The 22,831-nt window shown below is 38.4% G+C and overlaps 1 protein-coding gene across 3 annotated transcripts; it reads left to right on the forward strand.

The window, feature by feature from the left end:
* The first annotated feature begins 367 nt into the window (after nt 1-367).
* LOC131778732 (FK506-binding protein 15-like) lies at nt 368-22,475 on the forward strand. Of its 3 annotated transcripts, none has more exons than XM_059095180.2 (35): nt 368-1,187; nt 1,710-1,835; nt 2,622-2,759; nt 3,271-3,432; nt 4,300-4,369; nt 4,487-4,556; nt 4,894-4,968; nt 5,090-5,188; nt 6,189-6,260; nt 6,860-6,931; nt 7,015-7,083; nt 7,591-7,674; nt 8,056-8,115; nt 8,359-8,501; nt 8,815-8,875; nt 9,369-9,497; nt 9,913-10,179; nt 11,709-11,927; nt 12,393-12,533; nt 13,396-13,490; nt 13,631-13,733; nt 14,022-14,193; nt 14,641-14,777; nt 14,901-14,984; nt 15,623-15,694; nt 15,949-16,101; nt 16,339-16,431; nt 16,891-16,983; nt 17,207-17,278; nt 17,427-17,531; nt 17,699-17,806; nt 18,477-19,224; nt 19,585-19,639; nt 20,375-20,453; nt 20,850-22,475. In XM_059095180.2, exons 1-35 carry the CDS (start codon nt 1,052-1,054, stop codon nt 20,925-20,927), a joined length of 4,440 nt encoding a protein of 1,479 aa, XP_058951163.2. In that variant the 5' UTR covers nt 368-1,051; the 3' UTR covers nt 20,928-22,475. The 3 variants fall into 3 exon arrangements, with proteins under 3 accessions (XP_058951163.2, XP_066020866.1, XP_066020867.1); XM_066164769.1 differs by lacking the exon at nt 368-1,187 and adding an exon at nt 1,287-1,359 and having other exon boundaries at nt 20,850-22,474; XM_066164770.1 differs by lacking the exons at nt 368-1,187; nt 1,710-1,835; nt 2,622-2,759 and adding an exon at nt 3,076-3,213 and having other exon boundaries at nt 3,326-3,432; nt 20,850-22,472.
* Nucleotides 22,476-22,831: the final 356 nt, after the last annotated feature.

Raw genomic sequence — 22,831 nt, forward strand, 5'->3', positions numbered from 1 at the left:
TCACATGGTAACCTACTGACAGCCACGCTGACTGTTAAGTCTGTAGCTTAGTGGGCAGACTTCGGATCCTCGTGAAAATTCAGATTTTTGTTTATTTTATTCCACGCAAGACGAAAAATGCCTTTCTCCCTCTCAGTAGCGGATTCAAAAAGAAAAACATGCTATCTTTTCTTATACTATTTTGTCTCTTTGTTTGTTCATAAACGAAATGGATCATCGTGGAAATAAGGCCTCTAACGAGGTATCAACCACATCCTTTACATCAGATTCACACAAGAAGGCATTAAGATTCAGATGCTTGAAGAAAAAGGAAGAGTTTTTTTTCTGTAATCCCAAAGTTATCATGTTCAAAGACCAAATTCGTAAATGATTCGTTTGAAATTACTTATGTATAGCTGGATTAATGCCACTTTTGAAAATAGTTTTGAAATAGTTTTATACAGTATTAATCAGTTTCGTCTTTTTTGACTCACAGTAACCTCAGGTTAAAGAGGCTAATAAATTTCATGTGTCCTGACTGTTTTCGTTAGAAGTGTTATTTTCCGTGGCGCTTCTTTCCATCCAGATTGTGTACTTGTTAATCTTTTTGTTTGGAACACAGTGAGTAGTGTGTTCTTTAGCTCCAAGGGTGACCTTAACAAGTTATAAACCACCGGCTATAGGGCTTTTACTCGCTCTCTATATTTGAGTTTCTTGCGGTGGGATGGTATTAGGAAAAACTTATCTCAAAAGTCAGAGATTGTTTTAGTCTCGTCACGCAATGCTAGTCGTTGCTTTTGTGTCACGAAAGACGAATATGTAAATTGCTGTTTCTGTTTACAATTAGCATGCTTCGGTAACCGCTGGTTCATTAGAAACTTTTCTTCTACCAAAATTAAGGTACTGTTTTTCTTGAAATTCTTGACGAGGACAAAAATCTTTGTGCGCAAATCGCGCGGTTCAATATCGAACTTGTTGGGTATTTCGTAATCTATTTTTATTTGGCGGTCACATCGGCAAACATGAGATCTTTCGCCAGCTTATTAGCCCCGTCGATTTATATGGGTACTTTATGGGGGCTGTAGAAAGCATTGCCGAGGAAAACAGCGTCATACGATTTGTCGACTCTGTGGAAATCAGCCACGAAGAAGATACTTCAATCCTCACACAGGAACATGGTTTGAACGAACATGTCTCGGAGAATAAAGGTGAGTTCGAATCGCTGATCGATCTTTGTAGTGTTGGTCGCTCTCACGTGCTGTATATCGTGTTATTCAGCTGATTCCTCGGTGATCAGTTGTTTCATTCGTTTATGGCGTTGAAGTTAGATGAGAAAACATTTTTAATCCACAGTCTTGGTCAAGATGAGTATCTATTTTGGTAATACATTTCATCAATTCAATTTAGAATATTTACGAAGTATTTCGTAATAATTTATAACATTGTTGCGGAACGTACAGCCTATGATACTTGCTCATCTTACAGGTACTTACCAATACGTCATCCTTAGTCAGTTGTGTTTTGTTTAGAATCGAAGTAGGTTTTTTTCTTCAATTGAGTTACATCGCTTACATATTTGTTCCTTTGTCAGGTTTCACGGTTGTCACGGTTTTCTCGTTGTACGGGTAACAAAAAGATTTGAAACGGGATTATGTTACAGACTACAAAATAAGTGACAGAAAATTAATTTATCTTATCCCTATGTATTTCGGGTTTCGTTTTGTGCACAGATTGGGTATCACATGTTCCCAAAGTTGACGATTCTCATGGGATCGCCACAGTTGCTCCTGCGGACTCCATGTTGTACGAAGGAACCTACGAAGACTATGAAATTCTTGGTGACACCGCTGTACAAAGTTAGAAATATTAAGTTAACGTTAAATGTGCTATTTATTACGAGTAGTTCCTCTGTTTGAGCGAGTACAAAAAACTTACTGAAACAAAAACTGTTCACCAGCTGCACTAAACTTTGGGAGTGCGGTGCACAAAAAGTAGAGAGCTGACATCACTTTTTTGGTTACTGATTTTTTTTCTGACATGCTTGAAAGACTTCACCGAAAAGGAGGGACTGTATTGTATACTGTGTTACTGCTTAAACAAGTCACAGTGTAGAATCTCGGAACAAAACTACCGGTACGTTATATGGATGTGACATAACGTTCTCGACTTCGGTTAGAGCGTATTTCCTTATCTCTAAATCACGACTTATATGCTCTTTTCTATAAAGGTTGTTTGGCTTGCCATTGTGAATGGTCCTCCCCTTTTCCTGAACTTGTTGAACACGATTTGTCGAAAACACTTTTTTTCCTTTATGGGTTCCTTTAAATGTTCATTGCTAACCTTTTCTCCTGAGATCTCAAACACGACCTTAAACTGTCGCGATTTTTCCTTAGGCTGGTATAATATATGGCCTAAAAGAGTATTGTTATTTTTGCTTTATGCTTAATTTTATAGCAAAGTGATCAGACTTCAGAATGACTTTTTTTTAGACAGAAATGGAAAAGGGAAAGTGACGACTCTGTTCTTAACTTTCTCTTATTAAACTTGTGCCGGGTGTTTTTTTTTCTTTTTAAGATTCCCGCAATGGAAAATTCGGTAGTGTTTGACAAAGAATACTTTTACACTTGATTATTACTTCGCAGCAAGCGATCAAGAAGAATTCGGATTAGTGGGAACCACCAAGTCAGATCTTAGCATCGACGAAGACCATTCACCTGGACTGAAATACATCAGACCTCCAAGAAGGACGTCGTTTAAGAAGAAACCAAATGAAGTGAAGAGTAAGTTTGGAGATACTGTGCGTAGATCTTCCTTGGGTGGGCCTTGGGCGCAGGACCGTGACTTCTCTTTTTCAAGAAAATGTTTCTGCTTTTTGTTTAATATCATCATCGTTATTCTATTCTCCTAAGGGGGGGGGGGTAGGACTTTTTTAGGCTATGTTTATGTGTTATTTATTCTCTCACAACAACATTTCAGCTAAAATGAATGACAACCTAGGCAACCTAAGACTATCAACGTTCCTGTCACTAACGAAATCTTGTTCAGCGGTATGACGCAAGACTAGAACCCAGCCTCCAATGAGGAAGTAAACGAAGCTTTCGGTTTCCTAATCGCTATCACTAAACGAAAACTATCTACCTAGGAGGTTTACTATAAGTTTCTTACCCGTCTCAGAATGTTTTCTTCCCCTCTTGATGATGACGAAGGAGATTTCATGTCCCCGACCCGTGGAGGGTGAGCAATTGATTTACTTTTGTAATCTGTCTTTTGCCATTTCACATGTTATCGTAGAAGTTCAAGATGGCGGAAAATTGAGGTCGCGTGACAGTGTTCTTATCTCGCATAGCTCTTCCAAGCTTGCATCGTTATTTGGTCAGGATAGAGCATCGTTTTTAGGAGGGAATGAATCCTTGACGTACACTGCTCCTAAGCAGCCAAAGAAAGAGAAACCAGGTGAACGGCTAATTAATTACATTTTTATGTGCGGTGTGCGGTTACAATCGAATCAACTTTGTCGTGATCTCGATGTACGAAGTGCGTGGTCATTTTTTCGCGCTGAATCAAGCAATTCAAGTAGATCTTTTGAGAATACCTCAAAAGAAAGAAACACATGAGAATTTGTAATTTTGCACAAGTGACACAACCGATCAGCAACCCTTTTTTCTTTCGTACCCCTCCCCCTTGCTCCAAGCCTCCAGCTATCCTCTTTTCGGTCACTTCGTTCACCGGGATGTCTGTTATGACAACTAAGGTAAAGCAACTCTTTTTATAAGTGCATTGCCATTACTTCTCTCCATTAACCAGAGGCTGAGAGCGAATGTAGTGCCCTGCTAAGTGGTTTTTTTTTTGTGCACATTTTCACTGTATCAACTAATTCTGTTGTCAGTGTTAATACCATATTATTATATTTATATTACGTTTTTTTGTGAAGGGGAGCTTACAGAGCGTAAATCAATTTTATTAATTGAATTCAACAGTTAAGGATTTGAAATTTGAACAATAATTTTAGTGTAGAATATCCTAAAAGTATGTGTAAAATCAAAGTAAAAAAGAGAGTGCAATTTCAGAGAACTGTCTTTTTAAGGGTTTGAATCTCTTTACCAAATAAATTCCATGTTGTCATGTGTCCCTTGTAGGTCACAGATGACATCAAAATATGGTAAGAACAAAAAGGTGGCACAGGAGGGGCAGCCAAGTGTAATACTGATGTTCTTGTCACATGACGTTTGACGTTTTCTGTGATCTATAACTGTGAACAGCTTGAGGAATCTGGCATAATTTTGTGATGCACTTGTTGTTGATACCATTGTTTATCTCTAGCTGGAGCAGCGCCAGCTGGTGGTGGAGAAACAACACTCTTGTTTGCAACTGCAGTCCATGCCTACAAATAGTAAGTGGCTCTTCAGTGTATTGTGTATGTAAATCCCTGTTTCTCTTCAGCACTTTTTGACACAAAATTTTGCAGACTTGCAAAAGAGTTTTAAACATCTGTTATATCACATTCTAGTGTCAATGGCCAATATGCTAGTCAGGGAAAACTGGGCGCTGCAGTGTTGGGCAATCATCCTGCAAATGATGTAAGTTATCCATGCTAAGCTTAACAGTCAAGAGCTTGGTTGGTGATCATTTCCTCTTTTCTTGTTACCTTAGTGTTTATTTAGGGGTGATATTGTAAGGAGAAACTAGATGCAAGTCACTCTCTGTGGTCACAGGGTTAAAAAAGGCTTCACTGAATACAGACCCATTTTACAGTTAATGTAGGACTTGGCCTTGTTACTGCACTTATAACACTTGTTCATGAAAGTTCATAAAATACGGGTTTAGCTGTACATATTTTACTCTCTCAATGATGTATAAGGGAAAATGGAAATTCCAATACTTATATATCGTGCTATTATTTCTTTACAAATGTAGTACCGGATTCTGGTTTATGCTTCAAAACAACAGCAAGTGACCACAGCAAAAATTCATGGGAATTTTTCATTCACGGTAAATATATGAGTGGATTACATTGTATGATATGTTAGTTAAATTGTAAATTTTCAAGTGTTCAGCATTTGTATTTTTATTTCCCCAGACGGTAGTTTTAACAGTTATATTTTTTTTTTAGGTTCAAGGAAGTAATTATGCAAGTTTTTATGATGACCAGAGGCAGACATGGTCACTTAATTTTGAATCGGATAAGAATATCACAGATTTTGCTAAACAGGTAATTAGTTAGCTGAGATTGTACGAGAGTGTCCATTGGTTTTGTTTTACTTTGCTCTGTGATTGGTCCAGAAACAAGCTCCATGCTCTCAACCATCAGATACAAAACTAGAATCAGTCACAACTTTGTTGCATGTGTTTTCTGCACTTTAAGCAGTTTGGTTGTTTTTACTTGGAGTCTTCATTGGCTCTCAACCCTTTAAGTCCCACTAGTGACCAAGACAGAAATTCTTCTTACACCATATCTACAATATCAAGCAGACAAGTAATGAGAATAAAGAAAAATATTAATTGGGGTATTATTGGTTGATCTAATTCCAAATTCTCCAAAACACTGTCATATAAACTGTAAGGCAGACAGTAAGGAGAATTACTAATGACATCTTGAGAATTAAAGGGTTAAAGGTATTTTCCTTTTTTCTGATTGGCCTTAACATGATCTGCACTTAGGTTTTGGTTTTATATAACTCAATCAAAAAGTGCTTTTATATATGACAATTAACTGTGTGTGAGTTTTCCTTCATGTTCATTTGAACTACGGCCATGGATTAACCTTTCAAGAAATAGGAAAAATCAAGATCTTAAGGTTGCAAACAAGTAAAATTAGCATTTTGATGGAATAAATTTGGTGTTGGAATTGCAGAAGACAGGGTAAAATCAGGGTTTAAAGAAAATTAAGTTTTCAAAGATTAGTGCCGGAAGTTGGATTTGAAAGGTGCATAACAGTAGATTTTAATCCTGGCAGAATGCCCAAAGAATGCTTTGGCAATTAACTACTGTAAGACTTATTGGATTTTGACAGACATGAAACTGTTTCTTAGTGGTTGGAATTTATGCTGTGAAAATATAGTTTTGTCTGTATCATAACATGACAAGTGTGGGTTACTGGTAAAGCAAATAAAGAGAAAATTAGTTTTAAAGTGGAGCAGCTAAGAAGCCACAATGACCTTTTGAAATTAATGGAGAAGGAATACAGTTGTCCTGTTGGAATTGATTTACAGGTTGGGTTATCAAAATTCAATTCTGCTTCATCAAATCTTTGCACGCAAGATCTCTCCCCTGGTGATGGACAGGTAAGGGACATCATGTCTTATTAGGCAGCTAAATGACTGCTCTAGTGGTCAAATAAGTTTTTATTTTCTAGATGTTCTTTTGAGAAATATTTTACTGTTTAGTTTTCCCTGATCAAGTACTCAAGCACAAGCCATGAATCCACCCTGAAAAAGGGGGTTATGCGGAGTAAAAGGGATCTTATATCAATCAGTTTTACTCAACTATTAAAATGTATTTAATCGCAAAAAAACCCATTATTGTGCTTAAAACCATGAATGGCTCCCTAAAACTATGTGTATTCTAAGGTTTAAATTATGAAACAAATTTTTAGGAAGATTTTCAAACCTGTTTTTGACAATTGGAGGCAGTTCAAAGGTCATAATAAGATTTCAACTGATAGTGTGTGAGACAGCAACTTCTGTTTGTGATGTACTACTGGTGACAAACAATTTGCAGCCAATAAATATTTTCCCTGATCATTCAAAACAAGGCAACTTCCCAAATTGTCCTATTTTGACCCCTGTGACCTTTTGAAAGTGGTGTATTAACTGAAGAGTACTAACCTATAACTGCAATTTCGAAAGAAATACTCACTTTTGTTTTTGTATCATGCCTTCAGGCTATTGAACTAGGGGATGCTTTAGAAGTCAAGTACACTGGATGGTTATGGACTAATAACAGTTTTGGAAAAGTAAATTTTTACTTCAATCAATCTTGTGTAATTTCTACTGACTGTAAAATGCATGTCACTGGAACTAATTTTTTAATTTTTAGGTTTTTGACAGCAACACTGAGACAGATAAAACATTCAAATTCAAAACAGGGAAAGGAAAAGTTATCAAGGTACACAGACAACACACAGTACAGTAATTTCATATATTAAGTCTCCCTGAACTGTTAGAGTCCCTTGTTCTGTTCATTCAGTTTGTCTGTTTGGATGCTTCTCATCCATCTGTCTATCCATGTTCTAGTTCTCATCTGTATGCCTTTTCTGTTTTCTTTCTTTTTTCTTTCTTTTTTTAAATCTTTCCTTCATACACCCCAACATCAGTATGTTTATCCTCCATACTGTTTTTTATGTGTTTTCCAAGGTACTAACGATTGTTAAACAATCAAGAGTTACTTTAATTGGTGATCATTTCCTTTATTCTCATGACCTTAATCTGTGATTCAGTGGTGATATTGTAAGGAGAAATAAGATGCTAGTTACTCTCAGGAGTCAAGGGGTTAAGTTTATGACTTGAGTTATACTCCAGGAAATATTTATTGCACTGGCTTTCAATGTTCATATTTTCTGTCATGGTAAAGACATTGTTTTGAACTGTGTTGAAACATTTTAAATTTCTTTAGGGATGGGAGCAAGGAGTGATAGGCATGAAAAAAGGTGGAAAGAGGTTGATTGCCATTCCCTCTGCTCTGGCTTATGGAGAAAAGGTCAGATCTTAAGTTAAACATTTTAAATCTAAAGGGGAGTGTGAAATTCACCAACCCTTGGTTTCTCTCAACTCTGATAATTGTAAACAGAACTGGTTTCCCTCACCTTGTCGAACTCTGTCATTATAAGGCAAGCAGGTAATGAGAATACTCAGTTTGACCAACTAAACAGTGAGATCTTGGGAGTGTAAGGGTTAATACAATATTATGGATTCATTGTAATTGAATGATGATACAAGTACAATAATTGACAGTAAAAAAAAAACATAATGTAGTTCACTTAGTTTTTGTTAACTCTAATGATTAATATTCTCCTATTGAACTTGAAGATAATTTTCTCTGCATTCATTGCAAACATTGATCATGTGTGTTTCTTTGCAGGGTGTACCTTCCAGAGTGCCTCCTAACTCCTCTCTCTTGTTTGAAGTAGAGGTTTTAAGGGTATGTATTTTTAAGATACTTCCAAATTACAAACATCCCTACAGTTACATCAAGATACTGATTAGAAGTAAAAGTTATGATAACCGTGATAACAACAGTGATAGTAATAGTAATAACAAAAACAATAATAATTTAACATTCAAGTAATATCAAGCAAAGAAAAAATATCCCTGAGTTTTTTTTCATGAAAAACAAGACATAGTGCTGTTGACTCATATATTGATTGAGATCATTTGTCAACAGATTAAGTCCAGTAGAGAGTCCAATGAATCTCCAATGACAGTTCATGAACCTTCTCCAGCACAAAATACTGATCAACTGCCTGACATTTTGTCTGAGCCTTCTGGCACAAGAAAAAAGTCTACAGATTCTGTTTCGTCACTAAGGTAACACAAAATTATCTATTGAAAAGTGTGCAGTGTAATCTCACCATGGAAATAAAGGGTGTGACATGATATTGTGTAAGTTGACGAGGCTCTGTGAAAATCACTTCATTTCATTTCTTAATCTCTTCACTGCACTATATTGAGCATACCACACAGGTACATAGATTGGTAATTTAAGATTATTTCTCAGAGTCATAGAAGCTTGTTAACATGGTGATCTTTTATGCAAAAAAATGATGTCAGTTTGATGGGCAAGGGTTATTTGGCTGTTAATAATTACCTTTGGCTAAACAGTTCTACTTGTGATCCTTAGTGTCCCAGGAGACTCTGGAATTAAAGGGAGAACTGCGTCAATCACAGAACAGCTTTCACAGGTCAGGCAGTACTCTGTTTGTTTATCTGATGAAGCTTTTGTTATTGAAACTTTCAATGCCACTTACCATGCTAATTGTTTTGTTATAAGAGTCTATTAGAAATTTGTCAGTTGTAGCTCTGCACAAATGTTTAATCTTGGGACAGGTACTCAACATACTTGCAAGGGTTTTGCAGTGGCATTGCTGCATGTTTTTGTTAAAATTTATTTTCCCTGCTACAACAGATACATTTGAGCCTGTTTCATTCCCTTCCTTCCCTCCCTCCCTAATTTTGTAAAAGTGTTTCTTGCCCATTGTAAAAGTGTGGCAGTGATATCTTTACAGGTACTTGAAAGGGGGCTGTGGCTCAGTTGCCATGGTGACCTCTCAACAAAGAGATTGTAGTCCTCCTGTGTTGCTCCCTTCGGGAGAATTTACCAATCGATACTTACTATACTGATATACATGACTAGCACACCCTTTTCCAGACTCAAATTGTCTCTCTGTTGTGTAGTCTCCAGGGAAAAACACAGATAAGGCTCGTTTACTTGCACGGATGTCCAAGATGGGAAAAAATCCTTTATCCCTGCCTGGAGCTGTGGTTGCCGAACCTGAAAATGATGAACTGGGAGAGCAGGAGCAGGTAAGTAACACAGTCATCTCTAACAATTGTATCTATCATAGTCATACGTCTGCAATAGTATGTTAATTTATGAATGAATAAATGAAACATTTGGTCTTTAACCTCAGACAAAAAGTTACGGAAGAGAATGGAAGCAAACTTTATAGTTTGATTAGAATTCTAACTGCCTCTGAAGCACATAAATAAGCTTTTAGTCTACAATGAGTATTTTCCAATGTAAAATGAGGACAGACTCAATCTTTTTCTCATACTAAAAAAAGGCTTAGTGGTAGAGCATTGGAGCGCGGAATCCGAAGGTCTGAGGTTCGATTCCACATAGTGACTCAGATTTTTTTCTTTGTCCCACGCTCGTGACGAGACGAAAAACGTCTTTCTCAAGATATAGTGTTGATTGTTTATTAAAATTATTTGATAGGAAATTCCAACTCATGGTGAGTTCAGTACTCCAGAAACAGCAGATGGGAAGACAACAAATCCACCAGCCATTAGTTCCAACCCTCATCCTAATGTTCGCTCCAAGCCCCATCCTCCTCCGCGACCAGTACCTCAGGTTCACCCAGAGGTCCATCAGCCAGTCCATAATCCAACGCCTCCTGCACAGCCAATCCAACAGACTGTCATGAACCCACAACCAGTGATGCAGCCAGCTTTCACACCACATCAGCAAGTTGCTTTGTATCAGGTTGGTTTTAATAAAATTAGTAAAAAGAAGTTGTTTAAAGCTAGCAGATTTTATCCTATGAAAGTGTTGCTTTTATTTAAGTTTTTTTAATAAGTTAGGTAGACCTTTAATGTAAAAGTAAAAGTTTATGTCTAAGGACCTTTCTGCGCTAGCGGCAAAATTGTTTATTCAGACAAATTCTGTGTTATCACCAACATTTTACAAGTGGGGATGGTTGGTCGCGACTCGGCAAATTTTAGCCGAGGCGGGAAAATCTTCAAACGCACCGCCGACAAAATTAGTTTTGGTCCCGTTTAAAAAAAAAATGGAAAAATCGACTACAAAAACAAAAGCGTGATAGACTTGTCAATCATTTGTCGTATAAGCTATGACAAGCGTGTTACTGAACTGAGATCAGTTTACTCGAAAGGCAAAAATTGTCTTTTGCAGCAAAACTCGGAAATTCTAAAATTTTAAAACGACTTAGTATAAATCCTGGAAATTGGAGGTGGAATCCTTTGGCAAACTATGCTGGTTGGTCTTATGAACAGATTAGGCGCTGAAGGAATTTTACGGCTTTGAAATTTTTCATGCGGATGCACCAGACGAAACAAAAATTTGTCCTTTGATTTTGTCGGGACAATTCTAGTTTTGTCCGCTAGTGCAGAAAGGCCCTAAGATTGCCCTAGAGTTACCAATGATAACAAACATCTCGTTTCCAAGAGTATCCATCAAGCAAGTTGTACAAAACTGCGCTGTGCTTCAACAGTTTCTTATTTTGAGAGCCGTTTTTCTTGCCCTCAGCAGACTTAGTGAAATAAGAGTGACTTCATTTTTGCATAGTCAGTGTGTTAAGATGCTCACAGTGACGATGCTTTAAAAGCTCTAATTAGAAGAAAATTGCAGAGTGAGCCCTATAGCTAAGTCAAAAGGCGCCTCATGTGTTAAATTTGAAACAGGTTAAACGCTAGTCTGAAATATGATACATATGATTAGGTTATGTTTTGTGAAACATTTTGAGCTACCGAGAAGTTAGTTTTGGACAATGACGAGAGAAATCGCTGCAAACATGTTTTCAATTTTTTGCAATTGCTTCTTTGCCCTGTTATTGCAAAACGTAAGATTTTGAGTCGCCCTCTGTGGAAAATGAGATTTTGCTCATGAGGAAAAGAAGTCATTCTTTGTCTGCTGTCTCAGAAAAATGCAGTTCTAGGTTTGATAACCAGCCGTTTGAATAATCCCACGGGAGGAACAAAGATTTGAGATAGTGAGCTTACTAGAGAGGTAAATGAATGAAGGGGGTATGTTTCTAGAGAAACTGTGGTGCTGCGTCGGTGGAGAATACAACAAAATAGTTTAGCTGCAAACATGTTTTGAATTCAAATTGACTCAATACAGGTACCAGTTTCATCAGCTGAGTTGAAAATGGAAATTGGCTACCGTAAAGAGGTTCATAGCTGACGTTCCGAATGTTAGCCCTTCGTCAGAGCAAATCAGAGAGGTAGCTGATGACAGATTAAGTTAACCACTGTTCTGGTTTTATTCTGTAGCCTCCAGCCAGCATGGGGTATCCCATGATGGGACCTCAGCCACAGATAATCACTGCACCATATTCAGTCCCACCCCCTACTCCCCCAGCCCCTCCACCCCAGCCCAGTGCTAATGACGCAATGGTCCCAGTGCTTATGGCAGAGACACGGCAACAGCAAGGTGAAATACGCATGTCTATTGGCAAGTTGTCAGACAAGATTGACGAGCTCTCTAACAAGGTGAGCTTACTTGATCATCGGTGTTACGATATTATTTCATTCCTGAACCTGTCTTCGTCGAAAAGTGATGAATAATTTATTAGAAAGCTCTTGTTTCTTAGCAATGCCTTTTTCTACAGGAGCGGGATAAATTCAAGCCCTATGATATGAGAAACTACATGTATGAAATTATTGTTTGTTTCCCAATCAGTATCTTGTTCGTATAGTTTCTCTTCTTTTGAAATAAGTAGGTTGGCATTGCAGCACTGCGATGCATGAAATATCAATATAAAAATGTTTTGATTTTATCTCGAGCACCATATCGTGAAGTGAAATGTTCACAATTTGCATCCTCTTAGCAGAACTTTTGAATGAACAGTAAGTACACTCCTGCTCCGTATGATCTTTAAACTTCGTTCTATCGAAGTCTTTACGTGACTCAATACAGCTACCAGAAACTAAATTTTCGGGCGATTTTTGTCGTAGGTTGAGCGTCATCAGCAGAACACAGCACAGCATGGTGGACAACTAACACAAGTTGGTCAGATGGGAATCGGTGCCTTTGGTAATCCACAAGCGGCAATGGAAGCTGCTGTTTTAGTTCACAACATCACCAGAATAGTGCAGGTAATACATTAGACTAACTTGGTCAAATATGCGTTATTTTTGGTACTTTTTCGTGCCAACCTTCAACATATCGCATATTCAGTATGATTTTGATGCACATGTAAGTGAAATAAAATTATTAGGTTGTCAAGTTACTGTTGAACTGCGGCCAATATCTTGCTTTGCTGGAGAACAGACTTTCAAATAAAGCCGTTATCCTCACAGATTTAAGCAATAGTCCACTTACAGTTGCGTGCTTGGTTGCCAAGCCTTTGAACAGGATTGAGGCTAAGGGTGACCTTGTTATGATACAAACCTTGCTGCTAATCAAATGCAAATTACTTTGTTTTCATGCTAACGAGATACTGGTCTCTATCACAGCAAGGTCACCTTCAGCCTCACTCTAAATCAAAGGCTTAGCAACTAAGTACTCTAAAATGGCCCGGTGAAGAAACAAAGCTTGACTAAACTTCAGACTTTGACGGGATTGTAACCCGTGCCTCCAGATGCTAATAGGTATACCAGTAAGTATATTTCATGGCAATAATTTGTGCCAAGTATTTTATATGCAACGAGGGCAGGAGGGACATTTTGTGTCCTTCAGAAAGCCGGCCAATCACAGAACAAGCTACATTATTTAAAAAACAATGGGGGAGGGTGACTTTTCCTATCGATAATCAGCATTAATTTAAGGAGGGTTGTAGTCGTACCGAGAGGACTATTTTCGATCTTTAAAGAGGAAACCTCTTTGCGGAATTTTGCGTCATTATCTGGAGTTCAAGGACCATTAGACAACTTGTCATGCACATTGTCCGCACTGAGTTTGTCAGTAAGGCAATCTAGGTACATTCATTTTATAAAATCTCATTCCCTATGATTCTAGGAAAATGAAAAGTTAAAAGCTGAAGGTGCTGAAAAGTCCAGAAAGATTGAGACGCTGAATGACAAGATATCAGAGTTACTGCAAAAGAGTCAGAGGTATTTTTTAGTCGCATTAATTCCCAGAATACAAAAAGTTGACAGATGCATGTATATGAGCCCATTCCAATTTCCTTTTTTTTATTAACTCTCGCCTTATAAACTCAGGAAGTAACGTGTGGTTGTGTTATGATTTTCAGATTTGTTGAACATAGCAACACGATGTTGGAACAAAGGAGTGATTCTTTACAAGTGAACACAGCACAGTCACAAGCAAGGGTGTTATCGCTAGAACAAGAAAAGGTAATCTGCAAACTCATTTTCTCTGTTATGTTGGGTGGAATATCTCAGAAAGCGTTGTTGGGACAATTCCTGCCTCCCCTTTCTCCCCCCCCCCCCCCCCCCCCCCAATGTTGGTCTGCAAGATGGCATAGAAACATTAGCAATTAACAAGATTGTAAGGGGGAGAGGGGTGAAAGAACATCATAGACATTGATCCAGAGAAGAGGTCCAACTCATTATGTCTAGGAGCGTAGTTTGATATCCAAATTGTATTGTTTATCTCTAAATTGTTTGTCGTTTGTTTCTTAGATCACCATGAGCAGCGAGCTAACATCAGCCAAGACACATTTGGCAGCTCTACAGAACGAAGTAGCGTTACTCCGTCAGAGGGAAGCAGAGCTCAGTGGTCATCTCAGCAAGGCGACATCAGAAGCTGAAAAATACAGAAATGACCTGATGCGAGCTAAAGATTCGCACACAGGTTGGTTTGGAAATGAGAAGTGTTCTCGAATGGTTGACACAGATCAAGCCTGTACGTAAAGTAATTCATACCAAATGTGTGTCCATATGCCGCTAACTTGGAGGAAAATTTTGGAATTTGGCAAATTATTTTAATACCCATCTTGTTGAAGAAAGAATTTAAAGAGACTTCTTATCTTTTCTATAAGAAAATAGATGTTCGAGTTCCCATCTATCGAACAGGGAAATAACAACGATTCCAGAGCTATCGTCTCCAGTTACCAGCTTTCTATTTTATCTCCCTCTTACCTCTTCAAATTATGACGTGTCTGATGCTTTCCAGATTGAATAAATTCTTTACGTAGCTGTTTTTTTCCCATCTTGCTCTCTTCTATGTGTAAGCCTTGCATGGCGAGGTCAGGAAATCCAGGCGTATTTTTTATGGATTGTTTTTCTCGTGTGACTGTAGAAAGTGCAGAAGAGAGTGATAAACTGAAGCAGTCGTTTAAAGAGGAAAAACAGACAAGGAAAAGACTGGAAAGCAAAGTGGAGCACATTGAAGAGGAGTTGAATGATTTGAAACATGAAAAAGAAAGTTTGGAAAAGGTAGGAACAGTCAACTGCGTTTGGTATAAAACTTGACGCCAGATATATACTTACTGATGTGATTTAGCCTCGCTACAGCTGTTTGCGCAGTGAATGACTTGATATTTTTGTCTTTCTTTTCAGGGTTTAACAGATCGAAAAAAGAAACATGCCGCCGACAAGAAGAAGTTCGAGGAAGAACTAGAAGATCTGCGATCACAGCAAGAGGTAACTGAAAAAGTTTTTAGGCTTCAGCTCAGGATCACGTCAACATCTGAGTGTTACTAGTTCCCACAGAAGGGCAAGTATCATGGATTAACAATTTGACACTCAGGTGTGACCAAGATGTGGTTTCTCTTTGTAATATCGGCACACTGTCAAGCAGAAAGGTAATGACATTTCGGAAAAAATGTCAATTAAGGGATATTATTTGAACCAGCATCAATTTATGGCAGATAGTAACGAGAATTACTATTATTGGAAGTGAATAAGTTAATTGAGTTAATTTTTGTAAGTGCTTTTGATTCCTATGGGATAGGCAGCGGTCTAGTTGTTACCGCGCTAGACTCTGGATTGAGAGGACTGGGTTCAAGTCCTGGGTCAGGGCCTTGGGCTAAGATCTTTGTGTTGTTGGGTAAGACACTGTTTTCCCACGGTGTCCCTCTCTACCTCAGGAGTTTAAAGGTGTACTGAGTGTGGTTGGCAAAGTTTATTAAATGCTAGGTGCTGGTCCACGATGGACCAGTATCCCATTCCGTGTTGGTAGTAATACTCCTAGTCGTTCTGTAATGTGCAAGCTGATCCATTGTAACTAGCAATTACAAATTCTATTGTGTTAGATCAGTAACATTTCTGCTCTCTGGTAGGAGGAGATAAAATTTTTGAAGGAAAAACACAGAAAAGAGAAGCAATCAAGTGGAACAGTCACAGCGCACCAGGTTAGCATTTGATGTTTGTTTTTTGCTTTGATCCCGATTTACAGTGCTTACATTTAATGTTGAGACAGATGTACAAACCCCGCGGCGTTTCGAGCCGACAAGTTATGCGAGAGTGCGAGATGTTTGAAAGGGCGTGCGAGTGTTGTGGCACATGCCAGACCCCTCACAGACCTATGACGGTGCAGGTTGGCTGGTCAATCTTTTGACAATGGTGTGATGGGAAGAAAAGACAAATGTTCTGATTTTATTTTCAGGTCGCTCAGGCGGAAGCAGAACTTGAAACGAGATGGACAGAAAAAGCAGAAAAAATGGTTGCACAGACGGAAGAGAAATGGAAAAGGAGATTCCAAGAAGTTACTGATGAAAAGGAAGAGACAGTAAAAAAATTGGCAGAACTTCAAGAAAAGGTTATGAAAGTTTGTTTTTACTAGTTGGGATTACTGCAAATTGAGCTCAGAACAGATATATTGTTAAGATTTCGTGTTCTTGGGTGGTACAAAATAAATTTGTGAAGTCAGTGCTAAAACTTCTGTCCAATCTGATCGTTTTCGGACATTTTTACGTGTCTCGATACGACCTTCGAATCGACACAGTTAACGAAAGAACATTGAAGTTAACAGACAGTTTTCCTGGTTTTCCTGAAGGTTTCAACGCTTAAAGCAGGCGACGATGAAAAAGAAGAGAAGATCAAAGACCTTCAAGAGAAATTAGAAGATCTCGCCGGAATACGAGAAAAGGTAGGGGTATTTTGGTGTTGAATGATGTTCAAAACTGCTCTCAACTTTTGAAGGAGAGTAAATAATATTGGTATGGTTATACTGGAAAACACAGAAAAGGCGACTTAACACATAGGAAGAACCGCTATGGCTTCGGATGAAGAAGCCTAACATAGATTGTAAATTAGAGATAAACGAGATGAAAAACTGTTAATTTGGCCTCATGAAGCAGTTTTGAATGTAGTCTATGTTATCTTCTTTGTCGTTTCCTTTAACATTCTCTTCCCCTCCTTTAGTTATCATAACCTTTCCAAGTTATCTGGCCTAAAAAAAAAAAGAGATAAAGGTGAAGATTAAGGCGACGTCTTACAAATTTATGCGATGTGAGGGCGTTAGATAGAATGAAAAAGACCGACCGAAAGAAGTTTTTTCGTGATTATCTCAGAAGAGTTGTTTGCCTTTTATTTTATAAAATAACAGTACAAGCGTCTTCAGGATTCTCAAGGTGACAGAGATTCGCAGATAGAAGCACTTCGCTCATCAGAACAAGAGCTAATCGCGCTTCAGGCCAAGGTAAGGAGAACAACATCAACTAGCGTCAGAACACGCGAAAAATTACGTTTCACAAGGGGGTGGTGTCAAGCACGAGGCCACCGTGAAGGTCGAGTCACGTGCAGGTGGAAAACTGAGAAAAAAAAATGAAGTGTTTTCCTTGGCTCGCCTGAATACTCATGCAGACTTGCGACTGTTGAGGAGGCTTTTTTTAAATTTTTGTTTGTTTTGTCCAACTAAATAGTACCAAGAAGTTCGCTCCAGGACGTTGAAAATGAAGGAACAGTATGAAGAGCAACTGGCTTCCGCCGAAGAGGTTTGTCTAACTTACTAGAATTTTGTTACTTAAATCGGATGATGATTCCAGACAAACCTTTTCATCTGGTGGATTCGGTGTTGGTTTGCATGAAGACAAGGCCTCACATAATTTGTTAGTCTCATCGTTGTGTTGAATTTCATTTCAGGAACGTGAATCTGCTGTTTCAGAAGCATACAGTAAAGGATTGACGGAAGGGAAGAAACAGAGCGCTACGAGCAAAGAAAAATCCTCTGTCAACGTGACTGATGAAGTAAGTCGGAATTTCAATCAAAAAGCTTTTAACTTCTAGCTTACTTGGACGTCACAGGTTCGTTTTAGCATGTTATGTAAACAATATCAATTCCTTCGCTGAAGTTTGCCCGGAATCGTTATGGTAGCAATGCGTTTTGACTTTTATTACCTTTTTGCATTACACAGGTCAAACGTATTATGAACACGGTGTTCTATATGCTGAGAAGTGAGTTCGAAGCGGACGACAGTTATACAGGCTCGCAAGTCATGTCCGTAATTCTTAAAACCATTAAGGTATGAGCAATGTTTTACACAGGAGTCAATAGAAAGTCAGTCGACACGCAGTCAACCTTTTGAGTTAAAAATCCGTCAAATTGATCCTGTTGCAAGTGTATCATTGTTAAGGAAAGGCTCGATTTAAAATTCAGTGGCTGCCCTTGTTATAAACACAGACCGTTTGCTTTTTGATAAAAACTAATGCCTGTAATGGAAATTTCTGGCTATTTGTTTCTCGCTGCATTCCTAATGGAGTAAATAGCATAGCAGTATCTTGTGAGTAGTGAACAGAGTACATTGTGTTGTTAACCTGAAGTCGAAAACGGAGTGATTTTTTCACATTCACCAAAATAGAGTACGAAATTTGGTGCTGCTATTGTGGAACTTCCATCCAAGGGACACGTTCGACACTGGAAACAGTGTCCCCTTGGTAGCGGTGTCCCTTCAGTGAAAATAGCAGAAGAGCTATTAAAGCACTTCGCTCCGTTCAGACCCGGCAAAGTTTGTGTCCCTTGAATTTAGTCGTGTCTTAAAAAGATATTCCGTTACATTATTGAAAAACAAGAAGAGGAAAAGTATCCTCTTGCAAAAGTTTGGTAAATATGATCCAGTAGATATCAACCAATGGACGAGTCGCGAACTTCATGGTGAATGAATTACCGATGATGCAAGTTTGTTTTTGTTACAGGAGGTGACCATGAAACTTGTGAGTGGAAAATCATCCAAGACGGAAGAAAGTGAAGAAGAGGAGGAGGAAGAGGATGAAGAAGAAGAAGCAGAAGATGAAGAAGATGGAGAAGAAGAAGAAGAAGAAGAAGAAGAAGGAGAGAAGGAGAAAGAAGAAGAGGAAGAAGAAGGAAAAGAAGAAGAGACACTTGTGGGTGGAGAAGCAGCAAGGAAAGAAGAGAACAGAGAAGAAGACCAAGAAGAATCAGAGGAGGAAGTGAAACCTGAGGAAACTTTTCAAGGTGTTGATGAAGGAGATGAAGATGAAAGAGATGAAGAGAAGGAAAGTAAAGAGTCCGTTACAGAGGAGGCTGATTACCACCAGCGAGAAGGATTCCAAGGAACTGTCGTTGAACAAAGCAAAGATGAAATAGAGTCCAATGAAATGAAAAATGAAGGAACCGAGCATTTAGCACACAACGGTGAAATCAAAGAAAAAGTGGATTCTGTAGCTGTAGATGATGTAGATGGTCATTTAGAAAGCTCTAACGATAGAGAAATCAATGAAAACACTGACAATTTAGACAATTCTTCCGAGGACTCATTTCAAGGAAATCAAATAGATGTTCCTTCTTTAGAAGAACTTTCTGCGGAGACAGATGAAGACGCTAGAGCCGATACTTCGGAAAAGGTTGTGCCATCTGTATCAGAAAGCGTAGAAGATGCTTTTGGCGTCTCTGAGCAACGTAAAGAAGAACAAGAGACACAAGGTAGAAATGACAGAGAACTTATTAACCTTTTCTTTATCGATAACCAAACGGACGATGATGTTTTGAAAAAAAGTAACCTTAGATTTTTCTGATCTAGAAAAGAGAAACCATGATCCAGATTTTTTAATATATCTTCTCGTCAACTGTTTGCTCGATACTGCATTTGTTACCCTTGGATAAATCGGTTAGACCTTAGGCGCCATTAAGCCGAAGGATGAAACCGCATGTATTTATTCAAATTCATCTTTGTTGCGGTTGTGCTTGTTATTGAATTCAAGGACAGCTCACTCTTTATAGCTTAGGAAAGGATAAAGATCTCGTGTATCGCTCATTCGCATTGTTTTTCTTCCGTAATGACAGATGTACTCTTGCCAACATCTCAGAGTGAGGCCCCGAGTGAAGTTAAACTTAAATCGTAAGTACATGTCTTGTTAGTTGAAATATATGATGGTAGTCTTGACTGAAGGGTTCGGTGTCTTTCGCCGACACCTCTCACCTGAGTGAAGAGGCACCGTGAGAGTAAAGTTTCATGACCTGTGTGCGCCTCGAACCCGAACCCTCGACCCGGAGTCTAGCACGCTCACTGTTATACCAGCGCTTCTCCCGCTGACACACATGGAATACATAGGGCTGGTTGTGGCCTGGGCTCGATTCCCTTAAATTGGGGGATAAATTTCTAAAGAAAGGTTGGTGCTGCGTCGGTGGGATAGTATAACAGGGTAATTAAGTATTATCAACTGAATTAATAACGGAAATTGGCCACCTTTTAGAGTTTCAAAGTAGACGTTGCGTGCGTTAGCCCTTCGTCAGAGTTACTTCCACATCGTCATTTCACTCCGACGAAGTGTAACGTTCGATAGGTCAGCTTTGAAACTCCCTTGAGTTGATTGTTGGTTCTTGCCCCTGCTCCAAGGTTTTTTTCAAGGTTCTGCCCTTGTCCTTCCCTCAAAATATACACTTCAAATTCCAATTATATTGAGAGGCAGAGGACAAGAAGGCGCCCTTCGTGAATGTCCACTCTTGTGCTATATTTAAGTAATACGAAGGAGTAATGTGATAAGACGTTGAGCCAGACAAGGCTAGTTTCTTAGGGTCCACTCTGAGAAAGTCTTCTTCAACAGATGTATACTCTTTTGCTTTTCTTCATCAGACTGTTTGGTGACGATGAACATGACGATGTGGAATTTACGTTTGGATCTTTGTCAAAGAAAAAAGAAGAGGAAAAGCCGGTAGCTTATAATTGCGTGTTTGAACTCAACCGAGGCAACTTATGTTATACTCTGGTTTACCTGAACATCATCTCAAATCCGTTCAATTCTCTGCCTGGATGCCTCCCCCTCCCCTCCCCTCCTCTCCCACCCCCCCCCCCCCCCCCCCGCCCCAATTCTCCCCACCTGTATAATACCCGGCGAGTGGCGGGTATCGAATTTTTATGCGACTTTAGTCGTCAATTTGACACTCGTATGTATTAGCTGTGATTAGAAATCATGAACTATTCAAATTTTGTGAACCACTCCCGACCAAGACATATCAAAAGAGACCAAAACACTATTGCTTAAAATATTATCGAATTGTTTGGAAAATATGTGGAATAAAACTAACATAAAGTGTGATTTTTTCCCCAGGATTCTCCACCGGCCCGTGCTGTGCCACCGCCGTTATTTGATGATGATGAAGATGATGATCTTGATTGGTTTAAATGAAATATATCGCAATTCTGACCAAGCATCAGCGCTAGTTTAGAAAAAGCCACATATCATTTTATCCTGTCCTGTAGCCCCCCCCCCCCCCTTGCAGTTATTGCAATATTCCTCCCTTCCTCCCTTGTAGTGTTGGCAACGAGAAAATCAACCAGCATGAAGAAAACTGAGAAAACTGAACACTAACATTCAGCATTTCAACTCATTTTGACAGACAGAAATACGGAAGTCGAAGGAAAAATCTTAAAAGTTCAAGATGTATGAATGCTGGTCAAACGGAGTTAAGTGATCAGCGCTATTATGTTGCACGCAATTTCCGAGTTGCCCAAGAGTTGCCCGAGTTACCTAGGAGGGTTAGCGCGAAGCAGTCGAAATGAAAATGACCAGTTTTTCTCATGGAAGTAAAACCTCCTTTACATATTTCTTCATTTAGTAAGTAAGGCGTTTTGGAAATTCGAATATAGTCTTTTATTTAGCTTTCACCGAGTTTTTCTATTGATAAGTTTATTCGTAATCAATTCTCTTACATACAATTGCCAACAGTTTAGTCTTATATTTTGAGTTTGTTGAATTAGTTAAACGACTTTTTATGTTATTATTTATTTCATTTTGCTTTAAATGGAGAAATTAATAGACAATAATTGCCAACAATGAATATGGAAAAATGGCGAGGAAACCTTTTAGTAACTTTAAAGGCTGGTGAAGTTGGGTTCTCTCGCTTGGAAAAAAAAACTATGGAAAAAGATGATGAATAAAGTTAAAAGCAAATAGACTTGCTTTGCAGTAAAATAAAACAATTTAGTTGAAACAAAAAAGAATTAAGAAGAATTACTTCGACATTGAAGTAAATGACAAAAAAGTTAATGGGATCGTGTCTGTGTGGGGCCATCTCAGAGTGAACAGGAAGGTGCCCTGACCCTTGAGTGTCGCATCAAAGTTTTATTTTTCACATTTAGATAAAAATCTTGCGTTTATAAGAATTAAATACTTGAATGACTGGAAGTTCTTACGTAGTTATGATAAGAGAAAGTGTTATTACTGTTTGGCACGTCCGCCTTTTATTATATGCACGTTCGTCCTGTGATTTTAATGTAGAATAATAATACAAATTGTTTTTATCTATTTTGTGTTCCGGGACGAAAGGCTTGTGGATGAAGCTTATACTCCAACATCGCTGAATCTTGATCTGTAATATCAACTCCGAAATGAGTCGTGAAATATGATTATTTTGACATGTGGTTAAATCTTTGAAGCCTTTTCAAAATCTTAGACTCGCTCAGGGTAGACTTTCATTCCAATGTGATAGGATGATACCCAAGAGTTGACTAAACATAGAAGTGGTTATGATGAAGAAGCCTTTTAACAATCTTTCAAATAAGATAAGGAAAGTCCATTTACAAGTTACACTAGACGGAATTGAAACGTGTCAGTTTATAATTGAGATAGTATTTATGTAATAAAATGGAAAAAAATGTGAATTAAAAGTAAAGACAAATTTAGAAGAAAATGTTACACTTTTTTCAAAGTTGAACGCGGAGTTCCGTTAGTCCCAGTCTACCAGCCAAACAAACGGAGAGGGACTGGCTAAAAGAATCCAAGTCCTAAATGAGTCAATAAAGGAAAATAAGTCTGCCCTACAAATCTTCAGCAGGATATGAGAAGACCTTAAGCAAAATAATTTCTTTTAATTAAACATTAGTAAACTTGAACATCGCAAAATGACAACTACCCCTAATAAACTTATTGAGTCCTGAAAAAAAAAATTTTCTATAACTAAAGTTACAGATGTCTCTTTATTGATGGCTGGCCTGTCTCTTAAACATAGATTCTTGAAAGCGATTTTTACCAAACATAATAACCTTTACAAACTAAACTAGAGGTCACCAACGGAAGTCACTCAACATAGA

Source organism: Pocillopora verrucosa, chromosome 4 (genome assembly GCF_036669915.1).
Source record: "Pocillopora verrucosa isolate sample1 chromosome 4, ASM3666991v2, whole genome shotgun sequence".
Lineage (NCBI taxonomy): Eukaryota > Metazoa > Cnidaria > Anthozoa > Scleractinia > Pocilloporidae > Pocillopora > Pocillopora verrucosa.